The sequence below is a fragment of the Acomys minous genome (assembly GCF_964271855.1).
Source record: "Acomys minous genome assembly, chromosome: 7".
Taxonomy (NCBI): domain Eukaryota; kingdom Metazoa; phylum Chordata; class Mammalia; order Rodentia; family Muridae; genus Acomys; species Acomys minous.
The window spans coordinates 38,170,874-38,190,661 of NC_140488.1; the positions used below are offsets into that span (position 1 = coordinate 38,170,874).

General features: G+C 48.4%; 2 protein-coding genes across 5 annotated transcripts in view; one reads left to right on the forward strand and one right to left on the reverse strand.

The window, feature by feature from the left end:
* Window positions 1-3,720: 3,720 nt before the first annotated feature.
* LOC311601792 (PWWP domain-containing DNA repair factor 4-like) lies at window positions 3,721-6,627 on the forward strand (the record flags this gene model as incomplete). Its single annotated transcript, XM_084789529.1, is given in 3 exon segments — window positions 3,721-3,742; window positions 3,745-4,047; window positions 4,708-6,627. Coding segments are annotated over 3 exon segments (2,097 nt in total). The 3' UTR covers window positions 6,480-6,627.
* Window positions 6,628-12,644: 6,017 nt separating this feature from the next.
* The window catches only part of PLS3 (plastin 3), an 85,907-nt gene continuing 78,763 nt past the window's right edge, over window positions 12,645-19,788 (reverse strand). For all 4 annotated transcript variants that reach the window (XM_084788773.1, XM_084788772.1, XM_084788774.1 and 1 more), the window contains 5 exons: window positions 18,704-18,799; window positions 15,837-16,032; window positions 14,641-14,719; window positions 13,314-13,428; window positions 12,645-12,860 (listed from right to left, as the gene is read on the reverse strand). In XM_084788773.1, the coding sequence (XP_084644899.1) occupies window positions 12,660-12,860; window positions 13,314-13,428; window positions 14,641-14,719; window positions 15,837-16,032; window positions 18,704-18,799 (687 nt within the window). In that variant the 3' untranslated portion in view covers window positions 12,645-12,659. The remainder of the gene's footprint in view (window positions 12,861-13,313; window positions 13,429-14,640; window positions 14,720-15,836; window positions 16,033-18,703; window positions 18,800-19,788) is intronic.

The window sequence follows — 19,788 nt, forward strand, 5'->3', positions numbered from 1 at the left end:
ACAGGAAAGGTTCTCACTACTACTGTCTGAAGCAAAGCCCCAAGGACTAGCTGCTCACCCAGCCCTGCCTCTTTGTCCTCAGGTGACATCTCTTTGGTGCCAGCTTCATCGTTTCAGGCCCTGAAAGCATAATTCCCCAACACATGTAAATGGATGCCTTGTCTCTGTTTGGCAATGATTGTCGCATGTGCTCTTGACAGCACCTTCCCCTACATAGCTGTGGCTTGTGTGGTCTGAGAGAGAAGCTGGAGGGCATTTAAGGAGGAGGTGAACGGGGGTGGTGGGCTTGGGTAGGCTTGGGACAGAGGGTGAGGAGGGTAGGAGTGGGAGGCAGGTGCTGACCCGAATTTCCCTTGGAGGACTGTGGATGCCAAGTGGTGTTACTCTCTTGCATTGGATACCTGACACAGGAAATAAGAAGTGCCCCCTGTAAATTGGCCACTAATCACAGTTAGGCAGACTGAGATCGAAACAAAAAACAAAAAACAGTGTGGTATGGACTCCTGAGGAAGGGCCAGACTGTGTCCCCACAACAGGGATTACTTTGTGTCTCTATCTGAGCCTTCACCCTGCTCAGAGTCGGGTTAAGCACCAGCTGGGCATTACAGGGTGTGCAGCCGGGGTTGCTCTGTGACCTTCCAGCTCATCGGGATCTCTCCGTGTATCTCTGCCTCTGTGTGTGAGCAATGTACACGGTACCCTTCTTGTTCCCTCTCATCAGACTGTCCCTCCCGTGTCTGTCTTACCACAGGGAGGGAAGCTGCTGTTCCCATCTGGAGAAAACGCGAATAGCCTTCACAGGCAGCAATTGTGTGCAAGGTCTTGATAGAGGGCCTTTAGAATTGGGGGTAAAGCAGGCGTGGAGACAGAGATTTCAGGGTTCCATCTCCCACACTTCTCCGTGTGCCTCTGGAGAAGATAGTGCTGCTTTCGCGGGGAAGGTGACTATCAAAAATTTCAGCAAACCTTTGAAAGTAGTGCACCATGGGCGATGGCTTAGGAGGTAGAGGCAGGTGGCAATATTTGTGTGATTCAAGTGGCCTCTAGGAAACTTAAGGAGGTTACAGACACCCTGGAGCAATAGGCACTCAGGGAGGGCATGCACACTGGGGAGAACATGGCCTGATATGACTGGTTCTGTCTGGTTATGACTGTTTACAACTGGTTTACAGATGTTGCACGGATGCCCTGGTTTGTGGTCTTGAACACACAGCTGTTACTCCTGGGTACGCTTTCTGACTGAAGTATGTGGGGCCCAGAATGCCCTGCTTGAGGGAAGCAGAAGCAAGCTCAGGCCTGGGAGGGGTAGGAAGGGTGCATTCTAGAAGTGTAACTCAGGCATCCTTGGTTTCTAAGGGTACCCTGTGAGGGCTGAGCTCTCACATACCCGATGCATGGTGCCCGGGTGGGCGTGGGGCAGGCACGGATGGGCTGGATGGTGCTCAATCGACCTTGGTGGAGAACAACCTGTGCTACGAAGGTCCAGCCGAAGGCAGCCTACAGTAACTGAGGGGCTTGTGTTTTCCTCTCTGTCCTCAGGAGACGCCTTCGTGACAAGGCCCAGGACTCCAAGGGGGCCAAATTAGAGCAAGCCAGTCCTGTAAGGATCACACAGCCTCATCAGAAGAAAGGTTAAGGCTGGCTGATCTCTACGTTGAGCCCCATACTGCCACCATACACGTTGAATATTGCATCATCCAACAGGTGTGGCCTGAGACACACCTAGACCCCTTTATGCAGATAGCCACTTTAGGCAGTGTGAAATGGGGTTTGAAGTCCCTTAGCCTTGGATGGGAGTACAACAGGAGGAGCCCTGCACATTGCCATAATGAATAAGGAGCTAGAGTGTACCACCGGGTGCTTATGGATACAGAGGGTGGGAAGGGAAGGACTGAGGGAGGGACTGAGGAGAACATCATTTGTCTCTCATGTTTCTGTAAGGTTGGAAAGTCCCAGGATAAGGTCTGGGGTCCCCATGCTCGGTGGGATCTCACACAGTCAGAAGGGACGAAGGGTAACAGGAGTTCCCAAGAAGAACAGTGACCTCTGGACGCTATGTCGTGACCCCTGAGTCCACAGTGCTGTGCCCAACTATGCCTTGTGGTGCCCAGGGAGTGACAGGAAGTCACTTGCATCCTTGAATAAACAGTGAGCAGAGGTGCCATATGAGCCCTTCCCCGTTCTTCCACTCTGTTGTAGTCCTTCAATGTGAGCACAGAGGGCCTCTTCTGAGGATGAGACAGATTTGGGATTAGTTTCACATAAGCACGCATGACATACACAGAGCTGATAGGAACCCAGCAGGCTCAAGGCAGACCCAGTCAGGAACAGAGTAGCCACTACCCCATAAACTCGACATGCAGGAGGGCACGCGTGCACACATAAATGCAAAATTACTCTTGAGCTCATACGCACTTGCACAAGTGAACAGAAATGTGCACACGCACACACACACACACACACACACACACACACACACACACAGAGGCAGAAGGGGTTGCCAAAGAAAGGTATGATATTCCACCGAAAAGCCCAAGGAGGAGTACCTATGTTGAGAGGCACAGTACGGAGGATCATGAACAGGATTGCTAAGCTACAGATGCCATTGACTACTACTGGACCTAGGGATGGATGGGCAAGTGACCATTCAGGTCCTCAAGTAGCTGCTTTGATCTCCTACCTGTCTAAGATGATATGGGTTAAAATTAGGGCACAGAGGTTGTGGACAAGAGAGTTCTTTGGTCTGGGATGAGTTGGAGGAACAGTGCCGCCAATCCCAGGCAGATATGGTGTGCAGGGTCTATTGCAGACTAGACATTTGCAGCAGGAGGGTGCACAGCTCCCACAGAGACACTCACTCCATCTGACACTCCCTAGTCGGCCCATTTCTCCACAATGGAGTACTTTCTCTTGGGAGCTCTCTCCACGTGTGCCCAGTGGACACTTGGTCCAGGATGGTGTTGGAAATCACAGATCTGAACCAAAAGATTGGAGGGGGTGGAGGGGATGGGGCCAGGAGCTATGTTAGCAGCCATCCTTACTTGCCATGTTATGCAAATTACCACGAAGTTTTCTCCTCCTCCTTGCTGCTCAACCAGGAATCCCACAAGTATGGAAGGCATGTGCACTAGGTGTCCACAGGTTTCCCAGTATGGGGTGGGGGGGGGGGGTCAGTGGCAGAGCAGGACTATCTTTCTAGGAAGGAATCCAATGAGGCTTCCCCCTTTCCGACCCCCACCCCTCTCAAGGGCATCCCAGGGAGCCCCCAGGTACTGAATGAGTGGGAAAGAAAATACACAATCCTTGTAAAGACACCCAGATCTCTGGGAAGAAGTGCACCACCCCAGCCTCAGGGTGGGGAATAAAATGGTCATGAGTGCATGGCACACAGGCTAGGGAGCCTTCCCTATCTTCTCCTGCTCCTGGAGAACAGACTTCTGTGAGCTCCCTCGATTTCCCTTGCCTCACCTCACTGAGCTGATGCCCCCGTGTCCACTAAAGGCTATTTCCTTCCTCATGCAGCTCTGTTTCTCTCTCCCACCCTCCAGGATATGCCCATGCCTACCACATCACCCTGAGCGAAGAAGTCAGTTCAAGCTTTTCCACAAGACTCTGCAGGGAGGCCAGCACCTCAGGCAGGGCAGCTAGGCCAGAGGACCCGCAGGCAGTCAAGGAACCAGCAGCAACCACAGATCAGCACAGCCCCAGAGTCCAGTCACCATGGACTCTGCAGAGTATGTGCTCTGAGGCAGGGTCAGCTGTGTCCTGCAAGGGTCTTGTTGAGAACCAGGACCTCAGCCCATAGTAAGAGGAGAGGGGTACCCTTCTTGGAGGTGCAAATCCTGCCGGTGGGTGAGAAGAAAAGAGTGAGGAGCACTGAGGCGAAGACCCTAAGCAAGTCTGAAATCTTAACCATGGCATCCTTGGCAGAAAAGGAGTCACAGGGCAGTGGCTTGCCAGGGCAGACCAAGGGATACAGGAGAGTCCTCAAGGTGGTACTGTATGATCTGGCCAAGGGAGGGCACTTGTCTCCAGGAGGAGAGGCAGGTGGCCAAAGAACCAGCATAGAGGCTACAAAGGTTGTTCAAGAGCAGGTCAGTTCCAGCGGCAGCCCACCCAAGAAGCTTTGCCTTCAAGCATGCAGCCAGAAAGGACAAGGGCTCTCTCAGAGGATCCCTGGGAAGGAGGGGCACCTTGCCTGGGGTCCTGAAGCGAAGACCCTAAGCAAGTCCGAAATCTCAACCATGGCATCCTTGGCAGAAAAGGAGTCACAGGGCAGTGGCTTGCCAGGGCAGACCAAGGGATACAGGAGAGTCCTCAAGGTGGTACTGTATGATCTGGCCAAGGGAGGGCACTTGTCTCCAGGAGGAGAGGCAGGTGGCCAAAGAACCAGCATAGAGGCTACAAAGGTTGTTCAAGAGCAGGTCAGCTCCAGCTGCAGCCCACCCAAGAAGCTTTGCCTTCAAGCATGCAGCCAGAAAGGACAAGGGCTCTCTCAGAGGATCCCTGGGAAGGAGGGGCACCTTGCCTGGGGTCCCGAAGCGAAGACCCTAAGCAAGTCTGAAATATCAACCATGGCATCCTTGGCAGAAAAGGAGTCACAGGGCAGTGGCTTGCCAGGGCAGACCAAGGGATACAGGAGAGTCCTCAAGGTGGTACTGTATGATCTGGCCAAGGGAGGGCACTTGTCTCCAGGAGGAAAGGTAGGTGGCCAAAGAACCAGCGTGGAGGCTACAAAGGTTCCCAAAGAGCAGGCCAGCTCCAGCTGCAGCCCACCCAAGAAGCTTTGCCTCCAAGCATGCAGCCAGAAAGGCCAAGGGCTCTCCCAGAGGAGTCCTGGGAAGCAGGGGTGCCTTGCATGGGGTCCTGTGGTGATGGCCTCAAAGAATGTGCCTGATGTGCAAGGGGGGAAAACCCAGGCACACACTGCTATTGGGCCCCCTCACTTTGAAAAACAAGGGGGTGTGCTAAGAGGCAACAGAGTGTGGCCAAGGTCCCCAGCAGGAAAAGCTGCTGGTAATCCAGGGAAGAGAAAGCTGAGCACATCCAAGCACAAGCTTCAGAGTGCCCCAGCCTCCAGGGAGGGCACCTGGGCTAAAAATGAGCAGCAGGCTGCCTCTGAGATACCAAGGAGGGAGAAGAGGCGCATCTCCACCTCCCCCAAAGCCCCAAAGCCACAAGCAAGAGCACAGTGTGCAGGCCTAGAGATCCAGGCTATTGGAGCCCAGAGGAAGACCACCTTCCCAGAGGACAAGGGGGACCCCAGCCCAGGGACCCTGAAGGCAGATGCAAAGGAGGCATCTGCAGCCTGCATGCTTCCTATCCCGAGGCTGAAGAGGTCGCTCCGCCTTGCTAGCACAAAAAGGAAGATCCACATGCTGTGGCCCCTGTACAGGGCCGCGGAACTGGAACCTCAAGTGCACTCAAAGGCGGCTAGCACCAAGTTCCAGAGGAGAGGGGCCGCGATTCAAGAAGACAGCCAAGCCAACATGGGGGCTTCTTCTGCCCAGGGTCCGAATACCATTGAACAAGGAATGCTGGTCTGGTTCAAATTTCAGGACCTTCCATTCTGGCCAGCGGTGGTCAAGAGCATCAGCAAACACGATAAGATGGCAAGGGTGCTGTTGATCGAGGGCAACATGCAGCTTGAGCGCAGGGGTATTCGTGTCCCTCTCCACAAGCTGAAGCATCTGGACTGTAGGGAGAAGATAAAGCTCTTGAGGAGAGCCAGCAAAGTGTACGGCCATGGCATAGGCTGGTGCTTCTCACTGATCGACCACTACAGAGAGAACCTGGCCTGTGGCTCCTCCCTGGGCTCCTTTATGGACTACTACACCGCCCGAGCCAGCTACCCGCTGAGGAGGGCCATCCAAGAGGGCGACCTGCACATTGACTTCCCCAAGGTGAGCTATGCTGACTTAGAAGATTGGGAAGAGGAGACGGCCCTGGCTGGGAAGGGGCCCCACAAGAAACTTCTGCCTGACCGCATGAGGGCTGCATGGGACAGAAGCAACGAGAAGCTAGTAGACTTCATTGTCAAGAGGAAAGGGGCCGACCAGCACCTGCTGGACATCGTGAAGGGCAGAACACAGTCCAAGTGGTTAGACAACCTCCGCAAATCTAAGAGGCAAGTCTTCTGCATTGAGACCTACCTGGAGGATGACGACCAGTTGTATCTTGTGGCCAGCCATTTGCAAAAATTAGCCAAGGAAGCAGATGAGGCCCTGCTCTCCCTGACTAGAGGAGACAAAGTGCGCTTTACCATGGAGGTTCTCCTTCCAGAAGCAATCATCTGCTCCATCGCTGCCCTGGAGGAGCTCAGCTACAAGGAGGCAGAAGAGAAGTACCTGCGTGGCCCACCCGTGCACTACCGCGAGAAAGAGCTCTTCGACAAGACCATCTTAAAGGCTGCCAGCAAGAGGTCAGCAGCCAGGATTCGGACAGTCAGCGCCCCTCCTACGCTTGGTCCCACTTCTTAGAAGGGACCACCCTCCTTTCAGCCATCACCCCTGCAACTCCCCAAGACAGGAGACAGGCAGCACCCCACAAAGAAGAACATTCAGGAGACTGTGGGGCATGCTATGGGCACTGTGAAAGCTCCTCACTTGGGGACAGGGTGAGCGTTTTCTTTCCCTCCCTCGAAATAAATGTTTGCTTTCTTGTTTGACAGTGCACGTGTCTAGATTGTCTCTATGAATCCTGTTAGCTTCAGGCCAGGCCTAGCCCTCTTTGGCTTGAGCCAGAGGACCCAGAAGTCCTGTGGGCGCGCTTCCCTGGAACCTCACCAGCCCTGTATGGAGTATTGGCTAGCTAGGCACTCGGCCTAGCACTCTCTGCAGGGACCCTAAGTACACAGACAGCACACCAGGTTCCTCCTGAAGCCTTGGCTCAGACTCCCCCATACTTCCTTGTCCTCCTCTCTGTCATCTCTCTAGGGTGTTATGGATGGGGCCCGGGTTCCACAGTTTTCTGCCACTACCACATTCTTCACTCAGTCACACTGAAGGAGAGGATGTGTGTTTTATTGTTGGTCGTTGGAGACAGAGAAGGGAAAATGTGACCCTCGAGATGGCCTGATTTCAAAGACCACAGTGTAATGCATTCTCTGTCTCTGTCTCTGTCTCTGTCTCTGTCTCTGTCTCTGTCTCTGTCTGTCTGTCTGTCTGTCTGTCTCTTCTCTCTCTCTCTCTCTCTCTCTCTCTCTCTCTCTCTCTCTCTCTCTCTCTCTCTCTCTCTCTGTGTGTGTGTGTGTGTGTGTGTGTGTGTACAAGTTGTACATAATTAGGTCAAAATCTGGTGTCCTCAGTTATTCTCCACTTTCTGAGACAGGATCTGTGACTGACATGTTGCTCACTAATTGGGCTAGAATGGCTGGCCAGGCACCTCTTTTGATCCTCCTGTGTTTTTCACTCCAGTGCTGAGATTAAACATGCCTGTCCATAAAACCTTTCTTTTAATGTAATGAACTCAGGTTTCCCCACTGTAAAGGAAGCACTTTGCACTCTCAGCCACCCTCAACCCCCAGATTCTTTATACTATTAATGAGAAAGATTTGCCAACCCTGTGGGCTGACTGTCTGCAGCAGACATCACCATCTCAGCTTTGCTCAGATTCCTGAGATCAGAGCCTTCAGCTGTTTGCAGGAGAAGGAGGGGCCTGTCATTCCTTGGAGTCACAGACACCTGGGGTGTACTGATGAGAAGCAGCCAGGCCACACTGCCCAGAAGGTCCTGTTGGCCCATCTTGGACCACAGTCCTTGGTGTATTTCAGAGAAAGGGCAATGAATCAGCGCCTCTGTGGACCCTGAAGTACAACCTTATAAGTGGCTGAGGCCACTGTGCCCTTGTTCTCTGCTGAATCCCTGTAAATTCCCTTGTGTCCCCCAGCCAGTGCCTCTGGATTCCCAGCACCTGCTCCCTTCCTGTTGCACTGGAGAACGCTGAACCTGAGTCCTTGACGCTAACTATTGCCTTTCCTTTCTGCACACAGTAGGCTCTTACCGGGTAAAGAGCCAAGCATGGTGCAAGTGCTTGTATTCTCAGGGGTGGGACCGCAGGGACAGGACCCCTGGGGCTTGCTGACCAGTCAGTAGAGCTGAATTGGCAAGCACCGGGTTCTGCATGGGACCATGACTAAACAAACTAGTGTGAAGAGCAAATTAAGAAGACACCTGAAGTCAGCTTCTTGTTTTCATGTTCAGGTACACACAGAAATGTACAAATACACACACCAAAGAGAAAGTGAAGAAGAGTTTAAAATGGAACCAAATTTTCCCTCTGTAAAAGCCACCAACATGGTCCAATGCAATCCTTCTCACTTTTAAAAGTTATAGGAGTCATCAACACCTTCCTCCTTCCTGAACCTGACTCCATGTAGGGCAAGAATTAAGAATTCCAGTCCATTCATGGCTTTCCCAAGAGAAGGCCAAGTCTAAGGTCATTGTGTTCTACACACCCAGGCACCGGGGCAGTCCAGTTCTCAGAGGCTGCATGTCAGACATAGTCTCCCCTGCATATTCAGCCTCTACTATGGCTTTAACTGCCCCTGCCCCTTGTGGGTTATGTCCTGACAACAAGCCCCTCTCTCCTCACCTTCTACCACCTATGGGACTCTGTGCCCCAGCAGCACCATTTCCCCTGCCCACAGCAGCCACCTGTTCCAGAGCTAGAAGCTCAAGGCAGGTGCTCTGGCATTCCTTAGAGTCCCTGACACCTGGGGTGTACTGATGAGACACAGCCCTGCAGCGCCTCCCAGAAGGTTCATTCAGGGAAGCTGGGCCTAGCCAGCTGGGATAACCCTCTGAGGGGAAGATGGCTCTCAGGGGGATGTGGTGAAGCATGGTCACCTCATCTAAGTGGTTCCCTGTTTGAACCTACCATATGTGCCTGGCACCCCCCCACCCCCAGAATGGTATAAGTGCACCAGCTGGGCCCACCTGCTGGGCTTTCTCCTGCATAGGTGCTATTCCAGCCTATGAAAAAGCATCACACTTCTGGGGGCAGGATGAGGCTAGGTGTTACCTTCCTCGAAAGAAAAAGATGTTTATGAGTGGAGGATGTTGAGATAGGACTGTCCCAGTGGGTGCCTGGTTGCCATAGGATACTTTGGCGAAGTTCTATGATGGGGAAACTGTGTCAGAGTTTGGGGGATGAGATTAGGCTTGTGTGTGGTAGAGTCAAACCTAGGTCTGTGAGGTGAGTCCAGGTGCAAATAGGAGGGACCCCAGGAGACTGCAGTTCCCACACAGAGAGGTGTGGACCATCATGGGGGTCCCTGCAAAAGCCATGGTAGGCACAGTAATAATCCTTGTGAGGCAAAAAGGGGATCCTGTCCCAGCATGCCTTAATTAGCAGGTGTTGGTTCAGACTTGTAGAGACTGCCCTGAGCAGTTTATTTTAGACTTGGCTAAGTACAGTACAATTTTGGGGGAAAGTTTGCAGGTAACTGTCATCTCAGTTTCACGTGTAGAAGGAAGATTTGGTCCTAACTGCACAGAAACTCCTTTACAGTGTACACGTGAGCTCTCCCAGGAGGATGGGTTCCCTAGAGTAGGGGCTTAGGGTATAGTGAGGTTTCAGTCATACAGACAGTATGGAGGTCACCAGGAGATAAAGTACATTTTGACCTCTGTCCTAAGGAAGGGTTGTACTGACTGAGAAACAAAAGTAAGGATGAAGGTCTAAGGGGGGGCGGAGGGTGTGAGGTAAACATAATCGCCTGGGAAACTCGGGTGTGGCCTGACCCTGCAGATGGCACAGATCACCAGGCTATTAACCACAAGCAGGCCCAGGCTTCTGGGTGGAAAAGAGATATACACCCGCCTTCTGTTGAAGAGACCAGCCAGCATGCTTCACATCCTGGCTTCTATAGTGCTTGTCAGGGACTGCACAGACTTCATGGCCTCTGCAGCCTGCTTTGCCACTTTGGGTGAGTGTATTGAGGAATCTCTACACTTACCTCTGGTGTCATTTTTTAAGTGTCTCCTGCACAACAGGGGCAGTGGCACATGTCACTTGGGAAAAAGAAGTGGGTGGGAGTTCAAGGCCAGACTGGTCTACAACGTGAGTCCAGGACACCCAAGACTATACAGAGACACCCTGTCTTGAAGCAAAACGAAAAGACAAGATCTCAGAATGAGAAACACATCTGCTGTTTTGTTTTCCCCTTGAGGCTTGCTTTCTTTACATTTTCTCCCATGTACCTGCCCCTCCCACACACACCTATTTTCCATGGACAGTAAACTGGGGGCTCACAGGTTGCACTTGGAATTTCAGCTCCCTTGGAAATTTAAAAGTCCTTATAGATCTTGGCTTTTCCTCTGTAGCTTCAGATTTAGAGAAGAGAACATCTACCACTTCCCCAGGCCTAGGCCAGAGCTGAACATGGCCAAAAGATGGGGTAGGCACAAAGGCTGCTGCTTATGCAGAGTCTACAGCCAGGATGCCTCCCTGACACCCTCCCATGGACCTCTTCCTGCCTCCCTCCGTTGTCACCACTTAGTGCCTTGCCAGCATCCAGTTGGCCCTGTGGTTCCTCACCCCTTACACCTGTCACCAGTATACACATACCCTCCTCTACCTGTTCTTCCCTTTCTTCCTCCTTGTTGCTGACTTCACAGAAAACTTGGCAGTAGAAGCTGCATCTGCTTATTTTTGCTTCCTTGTCTGTGTTTACCTCCTTGTGTCCTGTGACTGCAGAAGCCTTTTCCTGCAGGCCTAGGCCAAGATAGATGTACAAGAACAGTCCCAGGGGGAAGGCTAGATTAATATCCAGGCTAAACGTCAGGCTCAAGTCCATGATCAGGCCCAGGAGAAGGCCTAGAAGTAGGATTACACCGATACACAGAGCAACAGTCATATATAACCTCTGGATCACCTGGAAGGAATAAAGATGTGGTGTAGTAGATAAGGTGCAGAATGGAGTGTAAATTTCTAGTGTTATGAAAAGAAAGCGAACCGTGGGGACCTGAAAGTTGTGTACAGTCGTGCTCTATCTCGGTCCTGGGTTGCCTCCTCGCTTTGAGATATAAGAGCCCACACTTTCTTGAAAGCATCTCTCTTGATCTCTCACCAGGGCCAATGCATCTCCACCTCAGTCTTCCCTGAGGCCTTTCTCAAACCTGTGTGACCTTCTATTACTCTGCAACTTGGCTTTCCAGGTCACCAATGCCATGTGGCCTGGTTGGAATGTCATCCTTTCTCATTACTGTTTCTAACTGTACATCAACACTCACCAGCTCAGCTAGTATTTTTACTCCATAGGGTCCAGTTTCCCTCCTCTGGGGTAGGCATGACATCAATAGGCAACCACCAGGTCCATGAAGAAAACAATTACTGTAGTGAAGATGGTGCCTGCAGATGCCATGCTCTCGCAGGTGAGGAGAGCCCATGGGTGGAGTGAGAAATGACAGCTGAGTGAAGAAAAGGAGCTGATGGTAGCTGAGGTGAGAAAGAAAGCTGAAGTGAAAGCTGGAGGCTCAGGAAGGGAGTAGGGACTGAGGTGAAGGGGTGTGGGTGGGGAAGAAGAGTGGGGTTCAGTGAAAGGGAGCTGAAATGAGAGAGTGTGCTGAAAGGAATGGAGCTGAGCTGAGAGGGAGACTGAAGTGAGAGGAGGTCTGAGGAGAGGGGTGAGAGCCAAGTGGAGAAGTGAGGGCTGAGGTGAAGGGTGGGGTCGTGGCAAAGGGTGGCTGCAAAGAGTAGATGGAGACTAGGTGAGGGCTGAGGTTCCAGGCCAGCTGAGATGAGGGGTAAAGGCTGACAGGAGGGGTGGGGAGTAATTATGATGGGTGGTGAACTGAGGTGTTGGGTTCAGGTTGAGATAATGCATGCCTGAGGCTAAGAGGGCTGGGGACCTGAAGTGTTGGGGCTGAAGGGTAGGTGTCAAGGTGAGTAGCTAGAGCTGAGGTAAAGGATAGCAAGATAAAGGACTCTCCAGTGTCTTAAAGATGTATAGAAATCATGGTTATTTTTGTGTCTGTGGACACATACGTGGCATGGTACACCGGGAGGAAAGCAGAGAACAAGTTGCAGGAGATGGCTCTGTTCCTTCAGCACATCAGGTCCTGGAACAGAACTCAGGTGGGCACACTGTTAACCACTGAGCCTCCCTGCTGGCCGTGATCTTCATTTCCAAATGGATACATACAGATGTCCATATTTCTTCTGATAGCATCCATGGTTTGTTCCTTTGAGGAAAGGTCCCACTTTGTAGTTCAGGATGTCCTAGAACTTACTACGTAGCCCAAGCCGGCCACAAACTAGCCATTTCCCCTCCTCAGACTCCTAGGTGCTGAGATTTCAAGTATGAGGCACCATTCTGGCGTCTGACAACTGTTCCTTATTTATGTTGGGGGTCTGGTGATAGTCTCCATGCAGGCTTAGTATATCCTGGAGGCCTGGGCTACAGCCACCCAGCTGACATAAATTCTAGCTGACCATCTGCCAACCATATTCAGTGACACTGCATCAAACTTAAGTTTCCACGTCAGCCTGCTGTGGAAGACTGGGGACACCTTCTACCTCACTTACAAGGAGGCATCTCCCAGTGGAGAGGTAACACACACACACACTCATAACAAATTCATTTCAGAGTCTAAGTACAATGAGCTTGGAAGCGTATTCATTGGACACAATGACTAATGTAAAGAGCTGAAAATATACTAAGGGTGAATTCCTAGACGTGTATTACTGTGAAGCCTCAGTGGCCAACACTGGGTGTAATAATACCTTCTCATCAGCTGCCAGACCACAGCCAAGGTCAAGGTTGGGTTGCCATCATTCAGGTCTTGTCCTCCAATGCCAACCAGGGAGAATTTAGCTGGATGCTTCCCTAATTCCACGGCATAGTTGCAGTTTTCTAGCTACACGAGTGCAAAAGCAAATTGATGGTTAAAAGTAGTCGTTTGTTCAGTCTCCATGATCTCCCTCCATGTGTGTGTGTGTGTGTGTGTGTGTGTGTGTGTGTGTGTGTGTGTGTGTATGTGTTTGTTTGTGTGTGTGTTGTACAAGGGTAGGAATTTGCTCAAAACCAAGATCTAGTTTCTGTCCTCCAGAAGCAACTTAGAGTTTAGGGGTTATTTTATTTTTATTTTAAGTGCATTTGTCTTTTGCCTGCACGTGTATTTGTGTGAAGGTGTCAGATTCTCTGGAGCTACGGTTACAGACAGGCATGAGCTGCCATGAGAGTGCTGGGAATTGAACCTTGGTCCTCTGGAACAGCAGCCCGTTCTCTTTACTGCAGAGCCATTTCCCCAACCCAGGTCTAGAGGGTTTACAGCAAAAGACAGAAATCAAGAGGGGGCAGGATTCTCTACCTTTTTCATGTTGGCCCCCAGCTTTGGGTATGGAGGCTTGTTAACCTTACTCCAGTCCACAGGAACTTTAATTCGCTCATATAACTGTAAGATTACCAGGGCATCCTGCAGGTCCCTGATAATTTGAAACATAACTTCATTAGTGATCATGGAGGGACACAAATGAAAAAAGATCTACAAAGTCCCAACACCTGCAACTCATATGTTTCTAAATCAGTCTGTGCTGAAAACAGAGCGAAGACCATTCAGGTCACTAAACACAGACACAAACACAAAAAGCAAGCAAGCAGACAAACAAGAAAGAAGTGCACACCCTTAAACCCATGCTTGGGAGGGGAAGGCAGGGTGATCTCTGTGCGTGCCAGGTCAGTTCCAGGCCAGCCAGGGCAACACAGTGAGTTCCTGTTCTATCTTTAAAAAAATAATAAGGTCCTGGCAGTGGTGGCACACGCCGGTAATCCCAGCACTCGGGAGGCTGAGGCAAACAGATCTCTCTGAGTTCAAGGCCAGCCTGCTCTATAGAGTGACTTCCAGCACAACCTGGGCTACACAGTAAGATTCTGTCTTGAAAAACAAAAATGGTGATGATGATGGTGATGTAAAGATATTTGTTTATTTAAGCAAAAACTGTTATAAAGGTTGGGAATCCATGGTGAAAACCAAAGGCCCTATGTAAGACTCCAAAAGCCATAAACAACTATGTGGATAAACAGGTATGCTTTTGAATACATGTAAGTATAATGAATAAAACTAATACTGAAGTTAGTATGTAGTAAATGGCAGGTGGTACAAAAATAATAAAGATGGGGATCTAGGGTACAAACTATTACATGTCAGCAAAGAAGCCAGCTGGGAAGCCAAGGGCCGTAGGAAGCCCTGGGTAGTCTACTACAAGCATTCCTGGACTGTTTAAGAAGCTCAAAGTCCCTGTTCCCTAAAGTCCCATCAAGTCATTTACATATTCTATCATTTATAGCTAAAACTCCGGCAAAGAGAGAATTTGGGCTTTTGTGGAAAATGATGATTGAGATCACTAAAGTTAGCCGGGCGTGCTAGGGCACATCTATAATCCCAGCACTCAGGAGGCAGAGGCAGGAGGGTCTCTGTGAGTTCGAGGCTAGCCTGGTCTACAAAGTGACTCCAGGACTGCCAAGGCTATACAGAGGAACCCATTCTCGAAAAACAACAAAACAAAACACAAGAAACCACTCATGCTTTATAATATGAATATTCAAAGGAGCATGCAGAAAAAGTCTGGAGCTGCCATTAGTTGTGCCATGTCTATCCCTGCTCGTCATAACTTCATAACAGCAATAGGGGAGCTTACGCATAGAGATGGTTTACATGGGGGTTCACACCAAGTGAGTTCATCCAGTTACGAAAGGTTCTTTCTTCCCGAGTTTCACCTATTGAAAAATCCAAAACATACATTCATTCATGACATGGCTTATACATACAGCACCATTGCCTATGTTCATTTAGTTTATATGCTTTATTCTGAGCTAATAATTACCACGATTTACTATGTCACTCTAACTATGGATAGAGGAAATGTGATCATGGAAACTTAAAGATTAAATTCAGCATGGATTTGTATCTTTCTGTGATCTTGTTAGACATGGTGGCTCTGGTCTGCAGAGATGGCTCAGGTGTGAAAGGCTAGGCTCCCAACCAAAAAGATAATAGACATGGATGCTCATCTCTATACTTGCCGCCCTTGTGAGGCCGGATCGCAAGAGGTGTGAAGCGAGCTCTGGGCTACACAGTACACAGTACACAAGCACCTCCAAGGCTCTGGAGAGAGGTGCTCAGTTTGTAGAGTGCATCCCAGAGTGCAGGACATGCCGGGTGCAACCCCTAGCATCCTGTCAACTGCAAGTGGTGCCTGCAATCCCAGCACTTGAAGGAAGGATGATCATTCTTTACTATGTAGTGAGCTGGAGGCCAACCCGAGACACTTGAAGTGCTTCTGTTAATACAGATGACTAAGCAAAAAAAAAAAAAAAAAAAAAAAAAGAGAGAAAAAGAAAAGAAAAAGTAAAAAAGAAAACTTCAAACAAAACATGAGTATTTTCTCAAAGAAAGAAATAGAATTTCCCAGAGAAAGAAGACCTACCTACCAAAAAAAGAAAGGAAAAAAAAAAATAAGAAAGAAAAAAGAAAAAAAAAAAGAAAAGAGACATAGCACTAAAGACTGAAGCAAAACATTGGTTTACTAACTGGTCTCAGGGTAGGTAGGTGACTCTGAATTTTTTATTTTCTTTTGGAATGCTGGCCATTCTAGGCAAGAACCCTAGCACCAAGCCACATTCCCCAACCAGATTATTTTATTTGCAAATTTTGTTCCCATCACCAACTCCATGCAGTGGTTTCCCGTTCTCACTTAGCACTGCATCTGCTTTTTAGCAGATACTTGCAAAAGGCAAATGGAGGAAGCAGCTCACTGGGTTGGAGTCATAGCACTGTGGTGACCTCTGTTTTTATGCCGCAGACTGCTCGTTACAATTAGAGAAACTTTGTTACCTTCCAGTAGAGTCCAGTCAATGTCTTGGTTTTCAGGCTTCGTGAGTGCTGGGTACTTATTAAAGAGGTTAGCTACAAAGGCCAAGTTCAATTTGGGGTTTCCACTGACAACATCAGCCGGGGTAACAAACTGTCTGCAGCCTAATTTATCTGCTTGTTGAAGCATACTCTCGGCTCTCTTCAAATCATCTGTTTCCTGTTGGAGTAAATGAAGACATCTTTAAAGGCCATACTAAAATATATGTATATATAAACTGCCCCTACAATCAGTCTACATAAAGGATCATAGGTTCTTTCAGCTAAGACATGGTACTGTTTTTAATTTATTCTTGTTACATCTTAATGGTTATCCCCTCCCTTGTGTCCTCCCATTCCTCCCTCCCTCCCATTTTCCCCTTACCCCTCTCCCCTATGGCTGTGCCTGAGGGGGACTTCCTCCCCCTTTATATGCTTATAGGGAATCAAGTCTCTTCTTGGTAACCTGCTGTCCTTCCTCTGAGTGCCACCAGGCCTCCCCATCCAGGGTACGTGGTCAAATATGGGGCACCAGAGTACGTGTGAAAGTCATACCCCACTCTCCACTCAACTGTGGAGAATGTCCTGTCCTTTGGCTAGATCTGGGTAGAGGTTTGTGAGGGTCCTAGAAACCTACAAGAAGAACATTATGATAGGCAGATTTGGGCTCAGGGGTGTCGCTCAAACTATGGCACCAGCCAAGGACATGGTAGTTTGTAAAAATAAAAATTTTTTTAAATACAAAATGATGAGGCATGGGATATGTAGTACCTTGAATTCCACAAGGTGGCGCCAGAACACATGGCTACAGGCTGAATAAAGCACTCCATTGAGATTATCTCTCTCTCTCTTTTTTTTTCCTCAGCAGTAACAGAGTTTATTCTTCTTGGACTGACAAACGACCCACAGTGGCAGCCTGTGATTTTCACCTTTCTCCTTGTCACCTACATGCTAAGTGTGACTGGAAACCTCATCATTATCACCCTAACCCTCTCAGATGCCCATCTGATGACGCCCGATTATCTCTCAAGGCAAGATGCAGAGGCAAAAAAAAGCTGTTGCTCATTTTTTCAGCCACAGTTCTTTGAAGATTTAACTTTAAGTGTGGACAGTTTTTTAAAAAAATTCAAAAAATCTTTTCTATAAGAACAAAAACAAAACCTAAAACTCTTCTACATATCTATGCCTGAGAAGAAGAAGACATCTCGATCCCCTTGATCTGGAGTTATAAGTTTTGTGAGCTACTTGGAGTGGGCTCTTGGGAATAGCACGCTAGTCTCTGCAAGAGCAGCCAAGCCAGCACTCTTAACAACTGAACCACCTCTCCAGACCCCTATTTGTTTTTTTTTTTTTCCACTAAAAGAAACATCTGAAAAAACATGCAAGTATGGGCTTGGAGTTAAAGGAGATGTTTGGGCTGGATGCTGGTGGTGGGGATGGCGGTACAGGCCTTTAATCCCAGCAGCATTCAGGAGGCAGAGGCAGGTGAATCACTGTGAGTTCAAAGCCAGCCTGGTCTACAGTGCGAGTCCAGGACACCCAAGGCTGATACACAGAGAACAACAACAACAAAAAAAACAAACAAACAAAAAAAAAGAAACAAATAAAAAAGGTGTGTGTGTGTGTGTGTGTGTGTGTGTGCGTGCGCGCGCGCGCCTGTGTGTGTGCACGTGTGTGTGTCATATTTGGAAATGCCTAAAACAGTTTCATGGAGGTGGAAAGAAGTTTGTGGAGCAGCGTTAAGGAAATAGGTAATATTGTATAGAAATTTAGATGCTAAGCCGATAGACCAAATTCTACAGCCAGTTGGGAGTATCCTGGATGGATGTTGGGGGAAGACACAAAGGGATGTAGTGGAAAAAAAATCAAATAGGGAGGATTTGCTGGTTCATCTTGACTTGCTTCAAACAAACTAAGAGACACATCTCTGAGCATGACTCTAATTTGAGAGTCAACAAGGTATCCCAGATAGTCCTCTTAATGCATAGCAAAGCAAGCACAAGAAATAAGCACACCGGCTTCTTCGCCATGGGTTGTGGTAAAGAGCCAGTGTGCTAATTTCTCCATACTTGCTTTGTTTTATGCCACTCATCCAGTGACCACCATAATTATGGAACTCACAAATTATCAAAATAAGTCAGGAAGGATACTTTCTCTCCTGAGTCATGTGTACCACATCCTTAAAAAATCAAAACAAACAAAAACAAAAACAAAAAATACACTTAAAATGTCAACACCGTGGCTGGAGAGATGGCTCACAGGTTAAGAACACTGACTGCGTAGCTGGAGAGATGGCTTAGAGGTTAAGAGCACCATCTGCTCTTCCAAAGGTCCCGATTTCAATCCCCAGCAACCACATGGTGCCTTACAACCACCTGTAATGAGATCTGGTGGCTTCTTGTGGAGGGCAGGCACATATGTGGGCAGAATACTGTGTATATAATAAATAAATCTTTAAAAAAAAAAAAAAGAACACTGACTGCTCTTCCAGAGGTTCTGAGTTCAATTTTGAGCAACCATCTATAATGTGATCTGGTGCCCTCTGCTGGCCTTCAGGTGTACATGCAAGCAGAACACTACATAATAATTAAAAAGTAAATCATTTTTAAAAATGTCAACACCACTACATGAAGTAGAATTTATATAAAATAATTTGGGTGTGGCGGCACATGCCTTTAATCCCAGCACCCAGAAAGTAGAGGCAGGGGGATCTCTATGAGTGTGAAACCAGCCTCTTCTACACAGCAAGTCCTAGGGCAACACAGCAAGACTTTCTCAACAAAACCAAGGAGCAGAAGAGAAAGAGCACAATGCTGTGAGACTGTACAACTTGAAAGGACACCTATACTTACATTGAAACCTGACATGTTAATATCTATCCGTGCTTCGCCTTCCTTCTGTCCTTTGGGCGCAATTTGATTGAGCAGATGGAAATAGGCTTTGGAATCCTGCAAAAGAATTGAGAATACCAGTGTGATCACATTCCTAAAGAGTAAGTGCATCTCACAGTCCCATGTTGAAAGGACATTTAGATCAGCTTTTGTGAAACCATATAGCATTCTTGTCTGTCTCATTTTTGGAGCGATCTTTCCCAAGGCAAGTCCACTAGTCTGGTTTTAATGTGTCTCTTGAACTTGATTTGGTTATGACTTTCCGATTAACTGATGCCATCAGCACAATAAAGCTAGTAAGTGTTTCTGTACCTTCACTGAATTACTGAAGTCAATAAGCTTGATAGAAAACCAAGCATGAAAGAGAAGAGCAGAAATCCAGGAAGCATAGGGAAAGAGAAAACAAACACATTATAGCATACAAACCACAATAAATATCAACCTACTGAAACGTCATCTGCCATGTTAATTATATTTTTTAGTTAAAAGTTGAAATGACAGAAAGTCTTGAGAGGGAAACACATATAGTTGGTAAAATAACATTTAGCCATTTAGGATAGGAATCCACATAACGAGCTCATTTCTCGCCTTCTCCCACGGTGCTGGAGCCTGAGGTTAAGGCCTCACATGATCAACAAATACAAGAATTCTTTGCTTTTCAAAAGTATTCAAAGCAGGCTTCATTAAAAAAAAAAAGATTCCCCCTGACTAGGCACTTTGGCACATGCCTGTATGCATTCTTTAGGCAGAGGCAGGAAGAGTGTGGATTTGAGGGCAGCCTGGCTGACACTGTGAACTGAAGCCAGCCTGGGCTACAAAGTCAAATCTTATTTGAAAAAAACCAAAAGGGGCTCAGTTACCACAGTACTAGCCTGGGATGTGTAGGAAACCTACATTTACTCCTGAAAATCCCACAAAACGGACTATGCCAACTTCATCCTCAACTACACAGCAGATTTGAGGCCAGCTTGGGGCACAGGAGACCCTGCTACAAAAGAAAAAAAAAGCCCAAAAGAACAACAATAAATTAAATAAAATAAAAAAGG